General features: G+C 40.4%; 2 protein-coding genes across 2 annotated transcripts; both read left to right on the top strand.

Moving 5' to 3' along the window:
• Nucleotides 1-8,920: 8,920 nt before the first annotated feature.
• On the top strand, nt 8,921-10,757 carry cimip5 (ciliary microtubule inner protein 5). The gene is made up of 3 exons (XM_084675599.1): nt 8,921-9,520; nt 9,656-9,695; nt 10,235-10,757. The coding sequence occupies exons 1-3, from the start codon at nt 9,315-9,317 to the stop codon at nt 10,430-10,432; spliced, it is 444 nt and encodes a 147-aa protein (XP_084531725.1). The 5' UTR covers nt 8,921-9,314; the 3' UTR covers nt 10,433-10,757.
• A 304-nt stretch (nt 10,758-11,061) lies between these two features.
• slc66a3 (solute carrier family 66 member 3) lies at nt 11,062-14,341 on the top strand. The gene is made up of 7 exons (XM_084675586.1): nt 11,062-11,342; nt 12,321-12,403; nt 12,576-12,645; nt 12,769-12,826; nt 13,056-13,176; nt 13,363-13,404; nt 13,720-14,341. The coding sequence occupies exons 1-7, from the start codon at nt 11,197-11,199 to the stop codon at nt 13,809-13,811; spliced, it is 612 nt and encodes a 203-aa protein (XP_084531712.1). The 5' UTR covers nt 11,062-11,196; the 3' UTR covers nt 13,812-14,341.
• Nucleotides 14,342-14,419: the final 78 nt, after the last annotated feature.

The raw sequence follows: 14,419 nt of genomic DNA, 5'->3' as shown, positions 1-14,419 counted from the left end.
CACAGAACTCATAGAAGCATATTCACACTGAGCCTTTACCCAACCTGAACTACTGAGCCTTTACCCAACCTGAACTACTGTTACACTGAGCCTTTACCCAACCTGAACTACTGAGCCTTTACCCAACCTGAACTACTGTTACACTGAGCCTTTACCCAACCTGAACTACTGAGCCTTTACCCAACCTGAACTACTGAGCCTTTACCCAACCTGAACTACTGAGCCTTTACCCAACCTGAACTACTGAGCCTTTACCCAACCTGAACTACTGAGCCTTTACCCAACCTGAACTACTGAGCCTTTACCCAACCTGAACTACTGAGCCTTTACCCAACCTGAGCTACTGAGCCTTTACCCAACCTGAACTACTGTTACACTGATCCTTTACCCAACCTGAACTACTGAGCCTTTACCCAACCTGAGCTACTGATCCTTTACCCAACCTGAGCTACTGATCCTTTACCCAACCTGAGCTACTGTTACACTGATCCTTTACCCAACCTGAACTGCTGAGCCTTTACCCAACCTGAACTACTGTTACACTGATCCTTTACCCAACCTGAACTACTGAGCCTTTACCCAACCTGAACTACTGAGCCTTTACCCAACCTGAACTACTGAGCCTTTACCCAACCTGAACTACTGAGCCTTTACCCAACCTGAACTACTGAGCCTTTACCCAACCTGAACTACTGAGCCTTTACCCAACCTGAACTACTGAGCCTTTACCCAACCTGAACTACTGAGCCTTTACCCAACCTGAACTACTGAGCCTTTACCCAACCTGAACTACTGAGCCTTTACCCAACCTGAACTACTGAGCCTTTACCCAACCTGAACTACTTTCACACTGAGCCTTTACCCAACCTGAACTACTGTCACACTGAGCCTAGCCCCACCTAAACTACTGAGCCTTTACCCAACCTGAGCTATACATTTTCTGTGGATAGATTCTACCAAGAATGAGGATTTCTATGAAGAATAGTCTTTGCTGATCAACACAAACACACATTACTTCTTGTTGGTGTGCTCTTTCATGTTGGATCAATGATAGCCCGTCGATTGAAAAGCAAGATTATGGTTTCAACAGAACAAAGAGTCAAAGAGTCTGTTAATACCTGGCCAGCCCTGTGCACTTCAGTGCTCACAAGGTGTATTTCCCACGACCCAGTCCTTCTCTTGGGCCATGGTTTTGGTCTCAGAAGGGGGAGATCAGTGTCTTCAAAGAGAGACAGCATGTTGTACTATGTGTGATGGGGCAAGACAAATGAGAAGAACCCCTTTACATCCAATGTATCTTAGCTGGAAAAAATCTACAGACCTGTCACAGTCTATCAATAACACAATGTCTTAGAATTGAGCAGGTCATCCTCATCTCGAGTCTCAGTTTACAAATCAAATTTTTAGCACTGTTTTAGTGTAGATGAGGGGGCAATACCGGTAGTTCATTGTCAAGTCACCCAATCAAATAAAAAAAGTAGAATCTATGGAAGCTCTCCAGTTCACATCTGAACATACAGCTCAAGATGTGTAATGACTGGGTATTTCTAGGAAAAGCAAGATGAAGTCATCCAAATTGTCAAGTGAAGCAGTAAGGAAGAAACCACTCTTTAGTCTTCAGTATTTCCTTTGGCAAGTGGCATTTACAGAAGAAAAGCAAAACTGAATTTTGCTGGAGGCAATTGCTTTTAGCTTTTCAACTTCCTTTCTTACAGCACAATGTTTTACAAATCCTTCAACCCTATAATTATACATTTCATACTGTTGCCTTCACAAGTCAAGCCCAAGGGGAAAAAAATCTGGACTGTGGACTGTGCTTTAATTAAAACCATGTTTAATGTCATAGAAGTATGTTGAGTTATGACAGTTCTCTCACCTGTAAACAACGAACAAATGCTGCTCGAATAAACTTTCAAACTCCATGACAAATAAACTTTTTTTCAGACACAGATATTTATTTAATTGGGAGGTTTTTATGATATAGTATATATTTTCAATTGTTTTTGTCACTACTGAAGAATGATCGTTTTTAGGCATAGAGGTGTTGACTGTGCCTGAGAGGTGTTGACTGAGTATCATCATGTTCGGCTGTTAGTTGCCTGGTTTGCAGAATAAAGGAAGAATGGATCTACTAGTGGGACTATAACTGCTACAAATTATCCTCAGGTCTAAAAATAAGATGCATCAGTACTGCAAGAACATTCACAGACAGACAGAAGACATCAGCAGTAGGCCTACATTAGATTTTCGATTAGAAAACCTATTCTCGGATGGATACAGAATCGGATTATATCTATTAAAATCATTTGGATGTAATATTCAGAAGGTTATTATAGTTAAAATGATAATAAATGTCACTTAAAGACGATGCCCAATCACGTGTGTTTTAAAAAGGCCAATTTTCACCGGTTGTCATGGTTATGAAACCCAAAGAGAGCCACAAAATTATATCCACAGGAACATTTATGTAACATGCAACAGGGAGAGACGCAAGCCCAGAACCCTGATTGTATGGCTAAGCATACAATCATAAATACACATCTCTTTAGAGGACTACTTTTCCTGCATCTTTGTCCCTGCTTTCTCCCTCCCCCAGTGTTAACCCACCTCCTCTTGCAAGGACCAGCACTAGTGGTCCGTTGTCATGGTTCCAGTCTTAAAATAAGAGTCACCCCCTCATTATTCTGCCTCGTTAGCCCTCTTTGTTGAGAATTAGATCCTGTGATGATAGCACTTCCTGTGTTGGAGTTTATCCTTGTGCTAAGACACCAAGGACTAAATTTCTCCTAGAGATATTAGAAATGACAAAGGGTTCTTTGAGATTTGGAGTTTAAGTTGTTTTGGATAGACCACTACTAAGTGTTAAGTGCATGAGCAGCAGCGCACCTTTCTGTAAGAAAATGGAAAGAGAATGAAAGCAATGTTGGCTTGTAACCATCGTGTCTTGTGTTAATTTGCCTGCATATTCTGCAAGCAACACATATTACATTTACATTTGAATTATTATTATGTGTAAAAAGTCGAAAACAAATTTGTGTAACGGCACCAGTAGTGTTGTTGCGTTAAACTGTTTGATTAGGAATTATTTAATCCAAAAGACAGGAATTGTATGTTACCATTTAAAGGTGAAAGCCCATTTAAAGGGCTAATTGGGGACTAAATCATGCTATGGATCAGCAACGGATAGCTCTCCAAAAAGCAAGTGGGTTTTCTGGGCACTGTTTCAGGACCATCTGACTTCTCCTCTATTCTGTCATTTATTAATGCAGCGTCTGTCAAATGATGAGTAACAGGGACAAGCTGGTGTCTGCTCAGACTGCAAATCTCATGCTCTCATTCATGGTCTTTTTTTGTGAACATGTATTTGTTAAATATTTCTTTTAGTTTGAGTAAAACAAGAGTAGTGGAGTTTAAATATGATGAAAATGAGAATGATATAAAATAGGCTATGTAATCCCTATTGATATTTGATAATTCCAAAGTCACTTTCATGGCCTGAAGCGTAAAACTCTTAGTATTTCCATGAGAGATGTGACATAAGTATTCCTTTACCCTGAACATTGTCTTATAGCTAGATAAGACTGAATTAGCCAGTGTAACTCATCCCATAGCCTAGTATGTGATGTACTGCAAGGTTGTAACAAAACAGGTCGATATTGCATATCTTGTTTTGTTCTTCTTAAAAAAAATCTGAACATTAATATGAAATCTTCAGAGAGAACATGATAAAAATCGAAATGATACAGAGGTGCAAAGATTAACTTCATGACTGGACAAGTTTCAAACATGCATATACTGTAGCTTGGATTAAGATGTAGCCCACACGAGCCTACAGCTTTGACAACTCTTCTTATTAACTGGGCCACTCAACCACCATACAACCACATGGTGACAGACAGCATCCTGTCACTTTTCAGTACTCACTGGGGAGCCTCCATCAAATCCATTTTTGTCTCAAAAGATAACTCACTTAGGATGGATTTCCCCTGCTGGGACTATCTTTAAAAGATGTTTGGCATATATTTAATGATTGTAGCCAAGTATCAGATCCCATGTATCTTTACCACCATGATACAGTATAGTTTATGTTATGCACAAGTCTGGAGAGTGGGCATGTCAACCTCTGGTGGGATCTTTTTCGGTTTGTAGGACAAGATGAAAGCCAAGGCTCAATGGGGAAAAATCATGAGACACAAATCAATGAGACTTCAAACACTGGTCAATAGGGATTACATTCAATATAAGGGACACCTATTGAACATTTAGATGTTTCTGTACTGAGAATTAATTACACAGCCCAGCACTCTCTTAGCCTTTGAAACAGACAGAGCCTCAAACACAGTAACTCTAAATGTTCAATGTGGTAGGAATGCCTGCAATGCACTGAATAACAGATGCCTCCAGGTAATATTCTATGCACATGCACATAGATGTCAAAAAGCAAAACAAAAGTTTGTTTCACAAAACAACACCACAGCAATGCACACCTTGCAATTGGTAACAGGTGCTCTGCTGTCTGGTTGTATTGACCGATAGCATGGTGGTGCACCAGCAGGCCAGACAACCATTGTAAAGTGACCTTTAGTGTTCAAGTCTCAGACCTTAAAGCACTCAAATTGGCAGTCACCGTCCGCCTCCATGGTGCCCACCTACTCACAGCTGGTCTCCGAGTCCCTCCTGGGCTCCATTGAAAGAATGTTTTTCAGAGATTTAAGTTTTGTTTTGTTCAGCGTCTTCTTAGAAAGAGCTGAATGATCAATATTGCATGCATTCCCAAAAGAAGGGACAGCAGGAGGCAAGGTTAATGGCTATATTTTGTATGGCCTTAATACAGCTCTAGATGAAACACTTTAAACTCAGAAGTTTTGAACTCTTTAAATTGAACTCTCAACTCAGTATCATCCCGATTGATCCCTTGAATCCAATTAAGTCAACCACATTACCACTCCAATTTGTATTGTAGTGTATGTGTGTGTGTACTTATATCAAAATAACATACAACAGAAACACACCATAATCAAGAGTCTTTGCAACTGGTCCATGTTTTCTTTTTACTTCTTTGTGATCGTGTCTAGAGGAAGCTCTCACCATTACATTTTTTCATTCTACTGATCAACATTTGGTGTTACTTTTTATCTAACCTTCTAATGTATCAGGTCATTTCTTAATATTTTGGATTTCCTGGCGACCTTTTTTTTTTTTTTTTTTTCTCAAACGTTCCCAAAGACACATCTTGCTCATAACATCGTTGAACATTCTGGCTTCCCTCAAGGAAAGGTTTTGCATATTTGTATTCTTTCACAGGCATATTTAATTGTGTGAGAAAGAACGTAATTTAGCCATCTGTGAAACTCGGAAGTCAAGCTACCAGTGGACATCTGTGAAGACAGACATTTCCAGCCATTTGAGTGTCAAGGGTTCAGCAGTCTCATAAAGAATGAAGAGGACAGATCTAAATTATTCACACGCTCACTACCTTTTCATAAATCCATGAGGACTCATAAGGAGCTTCACCTTTGCAGGGTTATTTATATCTCTTCATGTGGAGGTACACCGTGGTAGGAAGTTAAAAGTTCATGGAGCTCATTTGGACTCACCTTCAAGCAAAGTATGACACCATGGTAACACACACTAACAGTACACGTTCTATTTAACTTCACACATACAATATACAGTTACATACACATATGAATGCAAGCAAGTGTATTGTACACAACAATATATTGAATCACAGTAAGGGGAAGTTATAGACCATTTCAATTGGTCCTCATGGTGTGAAACTGCTCTCTTCATGGGGCTAGGATAACATTCTCTCTGGAGACAAACAGATAACACCATGGATTAACTTCAGAGAGAGGAGGAGAAAGAACTGGCAGGACTCACTTTTCCCCAAGCCCTGCCATGAGCTCGATGAAGGACACATGGTTGCCCCCACTCACATTCCATGTCATGGAGCCCAGATAAATTTGAAAAAAATCGAATCTATATGCATGTGAGACATTTTCTGCCCAAGTGACAGTTTGTCCTTCAAGCCTTTAAGAACAGGATTAGTAATGGTGATAACCACAACCTTAATTAACTGACTTTTAAGTCAGATCATTTCTATGCCATTGGATGTATGGCAAATATGTACACTTTCCCTACATACAGTATCAAAGATTGAAAATTGGTAGCAAACCTCACTAGCCTGTCACTGGAAGTTTAAGATAAGACATGCTTAAAATACTTCAATTCGTGTCACGACAGGATAATCACTACCATCACATTACCATGTCTATCAAAGAGGAGAGTGACAAAATAAAAGTTAAGATAACTCCCTCAGCTTGGAAACCTCAGCAGTATGTACCTGGCAGTGAGTCATAGAGGCTGAGATGAGCTGAGATTCAGGACATCAAAGATACTGGGGATATCATCTGTATAAACAAGCCCAAAGCTTACCAACACTTTTGGTGGAAAGCACCTGTAAGTGTCTGCGCCAGTGCAGTGCTAATCCAGTGCACCTGATTCTAATATTTAGCTGGCTCATAAATTAAATCTGATAGAAAGACAAAAGATCAGAAAGACAAAAGGTGTACCTTACCAGATGCCAGGGTACTTTACCCTGAACTGACAGGTTAGCACAGCAATAATAACAGGCATGGACTGTCCTCAAACGAATGAAACAAATCGTATTTTAACTTATACAGTTGTATACAGACATATACAGTTGATGATACTGGAGTGGTTAACAAATGTTCATCCTTTTCCTCCTCCAGCATCAATTCACGAGACCAATCCATGTGGTGTGGCACACAAAGCTCTTTGTCGCCTCATTGGGGGAGGCCTACGCTTCAACACCTGATCTAGGGCCTCATTTTTAAAACAGCAGGCCTGTAAAGTGTCTGTGAGCCCAAAAATATTCTGATTAATGAAATCAAGCGGACGCACACCTGCAGGTAATGATCCCTTTAGAAATCAGTCCACCTGGAAATGTGAGCATGAGGATCAACCTCACTTCCCTCTCCACGCCCACATTCCACCATAAATTGGTAAAGCACCCATGAAAGCATAATGAGCCTGCTGATCAATGGTTCTTTAAGGTGAATCATGCTAACAACCGAGAGGGAGAAAAAAAATTGTACATTTTCGAAAATGTCTTCAGAGGCCTTCATCCACTGTCCTCCCTCACAGGTCTACCCTCCCAGCTGTGCCTTTTATAAAATTGCCCTGATGTCTCAGGCGAAGGGAATTAGCTCCTGCACCTTCATATTTGTTATATGTGGACACATTAATACTGGCATGAATGTATTTAGCCTTCTTGAATACCTTATTTGGGTTTTAAACTGAAGTAAGAAGGTCTCAACATATTTTTTTGATTGTATTAATGATATCCTAAGTACGTCTCATAGGCTACGTCTCAAAAAAGAGTGTAAAAACAGGTGCACAAAACACCCACTTCTTCAATGGGCCTATGGTCTGGTCGAGCTGCAGGGTTTGGTATTCTGGTATGAGATCCAAATGTCCTTGAAACCATTAGAATGTTTATTTGTCCCAAGAATGACAATGAGAGTTGACTTGTGACTCATTACATTAATTATGCAACTAAAGACAGATTTATCAGTGTGTTGGTACAAAATAGACCTATGCTGCTTTCAGCAACGTGAAATTACATAGGATTTTATCGCTGATAAAGTTCATTATTTTTTTGTTCCCAACTATAGGCTGTAAAAGGTCTTTTGAAATCAATTATAGAAAAGAATAGTTTAGTCGGCTAATTCATTTATTTGACCATCTGCTCATGAACAGCATTGTCTACACTGGGTGGCAGTATTTAGTAAATGTTTGGGTGCATTCCAGTAGCATACTGTTTGTAGAAATACTGTAAATATCAGGGGGTTGCAAAGCTGGCCTTCAACATTTTCACTTAGGTCTTTTCAGGGCTTTTGTTTTTTTTAATTGAGGTTCAGTTCAGGGGCAGAGCCACGTTGTAAACATTAGGGGTTTAGCCCAAACCTAGGACCTACTAGTCTAGGTTTGATATGAGTTTTGATAGGGACAGTTAAAGCGAATTGTTCCTGTTAATGTTTTCATCATTGTTGTTTTTTATGCATCGGGGCTAAGGGTCAGGTCAGTGGTTCTCAACCTTTTTTAAGTGATGTACCCCTTGTGAAATATTTTTTCAGTCAAGCACCCCCTAACCAGCGCAGAGCATTTTTGATTGAAAAAAAACATGTAGGCCCTAAGACACAGTGTTATGCCATTGTAACGGATGTGTTCAGGGCATGAACAGGCACAACTCATTGGTGGGTTTTTAGATTTATTGGCTCCTGCAGAAGACAATGAAACAACAAATTGCCATTTTATTTTCTCTCTCTTTGCACCTCAGCTTCCCTCAAGCAATACAAAATGTAGTGTTCATTCAACATTACATCACATATTCAATGCACACTACTAGCCAAGAGTTATACAAATTTGACCAGAAAACATTTAGCAAATTCTCCAGGGAGTCACTGGGGCGGCGCTAAAGAGCCACACGCGCAGGTTGCCAACCTCTGCCCCAGGGATACGCGAGATCTATCTGAGATCTGTTATCCTTCATTACTAGGGCTCTTGTGTTGTGCGGTTTCACGGGATTAATAGATCTGCCATGAGGCCTAGGCCTAACTAGGCCCATATTGTTTCAAGCTCGCCACAGTTGGCTACTATTTTTTTGTCATGTACACAGGGCTATTTCTTTTGAATCAGCCATTTTTTCGACAGTTCGTGAACCTATTTTAGGTGTAGTCAAGGGTTAGATTACTTGTGTTTAATTTATTCAGAGTAAAATCTAAATTTAGACTATGGCGCCACCTGGTGGCCCGTTTCTGTCACATTGAAGATTTTTCATATTTTGACTCATTCTACATTTTCTAACATCAGCATTGGTCGAGAGTCACGCGTTTCATCACTTTAAAATCATCCACTTTCACAAAATGCAAAATTCACAAAATGATTATTAGATCACGCAAACTGCTTTTACTATAGAAACTGTTCTTTCATGCAACGAAAGTGTTTCAAAACATGATTCTTGTCAGAGCTCGTGTTCGATTTAGTGTTTTCCCATTCAGAGAAGGCTACCCCAGTGGTAAGAAAAAAAAAAAAAAACTTGAATGAAGAGTGCCGGGGGAAAAAAATGTTCCCAGGCAGTTTCCCAGGGATACGCACAAGTAAACAATTCTGCGTAGCAAAAACGGCTCATAGCAGAGGCACATTCAGCTATCTGACGATAGATTTCTGTTTTAGAAACTATTCTAAATTTACGACAGTGCATTGTTTCAGAAGCTTTGCTTAGTAAAATGGATATGAAAAAACGTGCAACGTCGGCAGGCTACCGTTTACCGGATCCCAGAAATGTGACACAGTCGTCGGTGTCAATGGGTCCAGGTAAAATGCACAACACAGGTGCCAGCAAGGATTCGAATCCCGACATCCGTGACCCAGTCAAGCAGGATCAAGTATGGCGGGAATTTGTGTACGCCGAAATGAAAGGAGCGAAGGAGTGGTAAGCATATGATTGTGTTGTTAGAACTAGAATTGCACGCGTCAGTAGCCTATATGTGACCTGCTGTTTAATACCACACACATCTTGACACTTTATCGCGCTATTGATCCATTCTGTTTTGTGCTTCAAATCTAGGCAGAAGAATTGGAGTTTTCTCAAAAACTATGACCAGTTGGTAAGTGTGTTTAAGTTCATCCATTTATTAGTCTTGCCATCAGAGAAACCGAGAAGCTTAGATCTAATTTATGATGACAATGCAGACCCAACGATATCCTGACTCATTACAGCGTTGCTACATGGGAAATCTTAGGCCCTATGTTATATGTACACCAGTGGCTCACATGACAATGTAGGCTGAGGACTTGCGGCGGCCTGTGTTCAAATCCGGCCAGGCTCTCTCTCTCTCTCTCTCTCTCTCTCTCTCTCTCTCTCTCTCTCTCTCTCTCTCTCTCTCTCTCTCTCTCTCTCTCTCTCTCTCTCTCTCTCTCTCTCATACATATATTAACTGTCCTACACCATTACTATGTCTCATAAAATAATAAAGGCAGAATTGCCACCCCCCAAAATACAAATAAATAAAGCAATGGGCCTATTCGAAATCCATGGTGATGAGTCTCTGTGTTCAGACTGTTAATATTAATTAATTAATATAGTAACTCAATTGCATTCACATCCTATTTGCAATGTTTTATCATAATCCCTTGTTTTCTGTAGGGTGAACTCCGATCAGAGACCCCATTGCCAAGACACATGTCACTTTACTCTGACCACCTCCCCAACACCGCTAACCAAATGTTGGGAAGTCGCCTCTACACCCATCTGGGTATGGAGCTGGTGAGGATGGATAAGTTGCTACTTCTGAGCAGAAGCCATCACAAGTGCAAGCAAAGCCTGGATCTGCTGTCTTGTTAAGGGCAGCCATAGTCCATGGCCCATCTGACACATCCTTCCATCCCAGTTCTGATTCACTTTATAGCTTTGTAGTTACTGTTGCCAAGTTAAGCCTCATATTTGAGATAATTTATTATGGTTCATATTTTATGTGTGGTAGTTTTCCGTTGTAAGCAGCTACAATCCCCTCTGCCTGATAAAATAATACATTTTGCATAATTTGGTTTGACAAACGTAAGTGCCATAATACTGTGTTATGTTAGCCCAGAGGTGATCCCAAATGCCATGCGTTTCATTAAAGGAGACCAAATTACAAACTATTTAACATTTGTGTTTAATAAAAGAGGACGGTAACAAACTTTTGTCATGCAAGCTAAACTATTCATTGTTTAACATTACCCTGGCCCACTACAACCTAACTGAAGGCAGAGATCTAACGCATGCGTCAAAAGTCCACATTGTAATCTACAATAATGATAGTGAAATTGTTATATGACATGGTCGAGGCCAGAGAACAGGCTCTGGTTGAGGCCATGGACATGGTTGAGGCCATATATATATATATATATATACACACATCTATGGTTGAGGCAGTCTAGCATCTACGGATGGCACATAGGTTCAAAAACAAATTGCGCTGATGTGTGCGGAAGTGAGATTTTGAATGTCTGGAACATGGTCTGGAACTTGGTGAGCAGAGATTCACGGCCAGAGCCAGATGCCGAGTGCAGCCTCAACCAGTAAATCCACAGAAGGCAAAAACGAAATACAATAATCGTAACAAAATGGAATCAAATATGCTGCTTGATATTGCTAACTTCAGCACGCTGTTTGTGTGCATGGTGCTGAAGTTTCCGCAAATATTTGTTTTGATACGAGCGAAATCGACAAAAGGAATAAGTTTAAACAGTCTTATTCTGGAATTAACGGGGTAGGTTTCCAAGTTTTGACTTTTGATTTGTTCTGATTAGAACTAGGCCTACTAGTCATGCTTTACAATTCTATTAACGCGAAGTGGCCAATTGTCATCAAGTTTCCCTTCATTATGCAGTTGACTTGTGGGTTACTAAACACTTCCTCAACCTGATGTCAGTGTTCAGTGTTGATAAACGGTTCAGTGTTGATTAACGCATCGGCATCCACGAGACAATGTCAACAGCAACGATATTGTAGTTGTCAGACTGTTACTTTGGGATATTGTATCATGCTATTTAGTCAGTAATCTATATGATATAGATTGTAGTTCTCAAACTGTGCTACCGTAGGATATTGTTGTATTCTATGTTTGCAAGGGTACCCAAACATTTTGTGACAAACTATGCGTGTCTGCTCATCTACAAAATTAGAAATTAATTTCTACAGTGAAAATAAATTGGTTTGTAAAAACACCACATTCCCCCACAGCTAACTAGATTAACTAGATTCTGTAATTGGGGCATCATGTCAGGTAAGGTTTGTGATAAAGCAGGAAAGGCCTGAATCAAAGCAGTCTTTTGGAGTTACTGAAAAACTAGGTATGACATTCTAGAAGTCGTATGCTGACCTGGCCTCTAATTCTTCCCATTTGCTACTGGTGCTGATGTGGAAAGGGTTATTCAATCACACACATTGAAACGCTAGAGCGACTTGATCTCAGGCTCAAATTCTCTTTCACTCAATAAAGGAAGTGAAACAAAATATCAGCGCAGTAGCATGGGTACATCAGTGTTCAGCTATGGGTCAAGATAAACAGTGTGGCAGTGTGAGGGCCACACATTTGAGTACACAGCTAATCAGACCATACAGCAGGATCATGTTGCTTCGCTTAAACTCACCATTCAGTGCAGTCAGAGATAGGCCTACTAGGTCTGTTGATACAGGTTGGTTGGTCGGTCAGTCACTTATTTTTTGCAATCTTTCTATCTTTCAGATTTATAGTGTTTGTGTCTTACCAGATGTATTATGACTACCCACCACCAACCTACCTGGAGTACCCAATTCTCATTGCTCAAGGTGAGATGTCATTCCAGACCAAACAAGTTTTCACATGATTTAAAAGCGGGTGTACTGGGGAAACCCTTATTCATCACACTGTTTTGTGACCTTCTATGTTGTACGGTTTGCTTGTGTATATATAGAGCCAGGTGTTGTTTGTCAATCATGCACAGGGGTCTTGTCTCCTCAGATGTCATCCTCCTGCTGTTGATCCTACACTACAACGACAGCCTGAAACAGAGTGTGCTCTACGCAGCTGTGTATCCTTCTGGGGGACAGCCACCCAGACACTCAAACACCACTTGTGTATTGCAAAAACTAAAATAGTGAAGTACAGCCACATTTTTATTAAGATGTCAAATACCTTAACATGAGGTGATCAGGTTTGTGGGGGGCTGGCACCTACTTACTCTGCAAAAGTGGATTATTGACCTGGCCATGGTAAGCATTCCCATATCAGTGTATTTGGCCCTACAGGCAGACAGTTATGCTTTCTGATGTCCCTGTAAATGTCAGCTGGCCCTTATGATTAATGGATGTCATGGGAGACATCGGGAAAAGCATGTAAACGTTTATCCTGTGCACATTTCTGTAGGATAGTTAACTAGGGTTGATGTTTGACAAAACATAATTTGTAACCCAGCTTTCTATCCCTGTTTCTTCTCTTCAGAGCCTATGCACATTTATCAGTGCTGGCAGCAAGTTCGCCCAGCTGCAGTGTCTGTGGCAGTCCAAAGACTCGGGGCAAGTGAGTGCCCTCTCCTGGGCAATGGCTACCTACACATGTGCGGGTAAGAAACTCCTCCTTGAAATGACTGGACAACATGAACAGATTCATGAACCAAACAAAAGCAGCAGTTCAATTCATATTAACTTGCTAATTCAATAGAAATACTGTGCAAGAATCCATAACTGGGAATTGAAGATGCATGACCACGTCTGTAACTGTGACTAAAGTGATTCTTTAACTGTTTTAGCGAGGATTTTCACCACAACTGTAACAACTGGAGACATGCTGGGTAAGTCAGCCAATAAGGCTTGTCATTGTTATAACTGCATTGACATGCAGATGTTATGGTTGCACTGTTTTAAAGTAACTGAGATGTTGTTGCACTGTAGTATTCTTTTTTATCACTGTTGCCTGGTAGCTGATATTTGGTAACTTTGCGATGTAGCTAGTTAATAAAAGTTGCTTGATCATCATTGTTAGAACTATGCACTTTAGATTCTTGGTGTTCAGCTGTACATTCCATATGCATGCCACTTTGAATAACAAGAAACGTAACATTCTCCAATGTTCTCCTCTCTGCTTTGCCACTGTTTTCTGGTCATAGTTCTGGTGAGATTCGTTGTGATGACGTTGCTGAACACCTGGGTTCTGGCTACGGTGTTGTACTACAGGAAGAGTGCCAAGAAGCAGGACTGAGTTCCCACCATGACTGACAACAGCAAGGCTGGGTGGGCAGTCACCAGGACTGCCTGGAAACAAGAGACACCTTTTCATTCATCAGTTCAGACAGACTCACTATTGACATTCTCAAACCAAGTTTTGACATTATTACCTTAATGTGAACCTCATACTTCTAACCACATTCCACTAACTGTCCTGCAATATTATGATGGTATATACTGTCATTGTGGTGTTGGACACCCTACAATAGGTCAATATGCTAATGTCTGTTTAGTTGAACTTTACCTAGATAGATTGTAGGACCCCAGGAAGAATAGCTTTCAGCTTATGCTGAAGCTAATGGGGATCCAAATAAAACAAACAAATCTCTCCTCAGCTGTTACTCAGGACAAAACACTGTACTGCCAACAAATACTGTAAATGAACTGTTATAGGTTTGAGTAAATAAACCAAAATATCTTTGCATAAAGGTTTTCATGTGGTATGAGAGAATGTCAACATTGAACATCCTCGTTTGTATTGTATACGGCATGTCACTAAAAATAACTTCTTAAAATACTTTTGTTGAGTAACTGTACCTCAACTTCCAACCCGCATAAGACTTCAAGCAGCTTGTAAACTTT

This window comes from Hypomesus nipponensis, chromosome 3 (assembly GCF_054491055.1).
Source record: "Hypomesus nipponensis isolate SF chromosome 3, ASM5449105v1, whole genome shotgun sequence".
NCBI classification, from domain to species: Eukaryota; Metazoa; Chordata; class Actinopteri; order Osmeriformes; family Osmeridae; genus Hypomesus; species Hypomesus nipponensis.
Note: the sequence above shows the minus strand (reverse complement) of the source record. Positions and strands in the feature narration are given on the sequence as shown.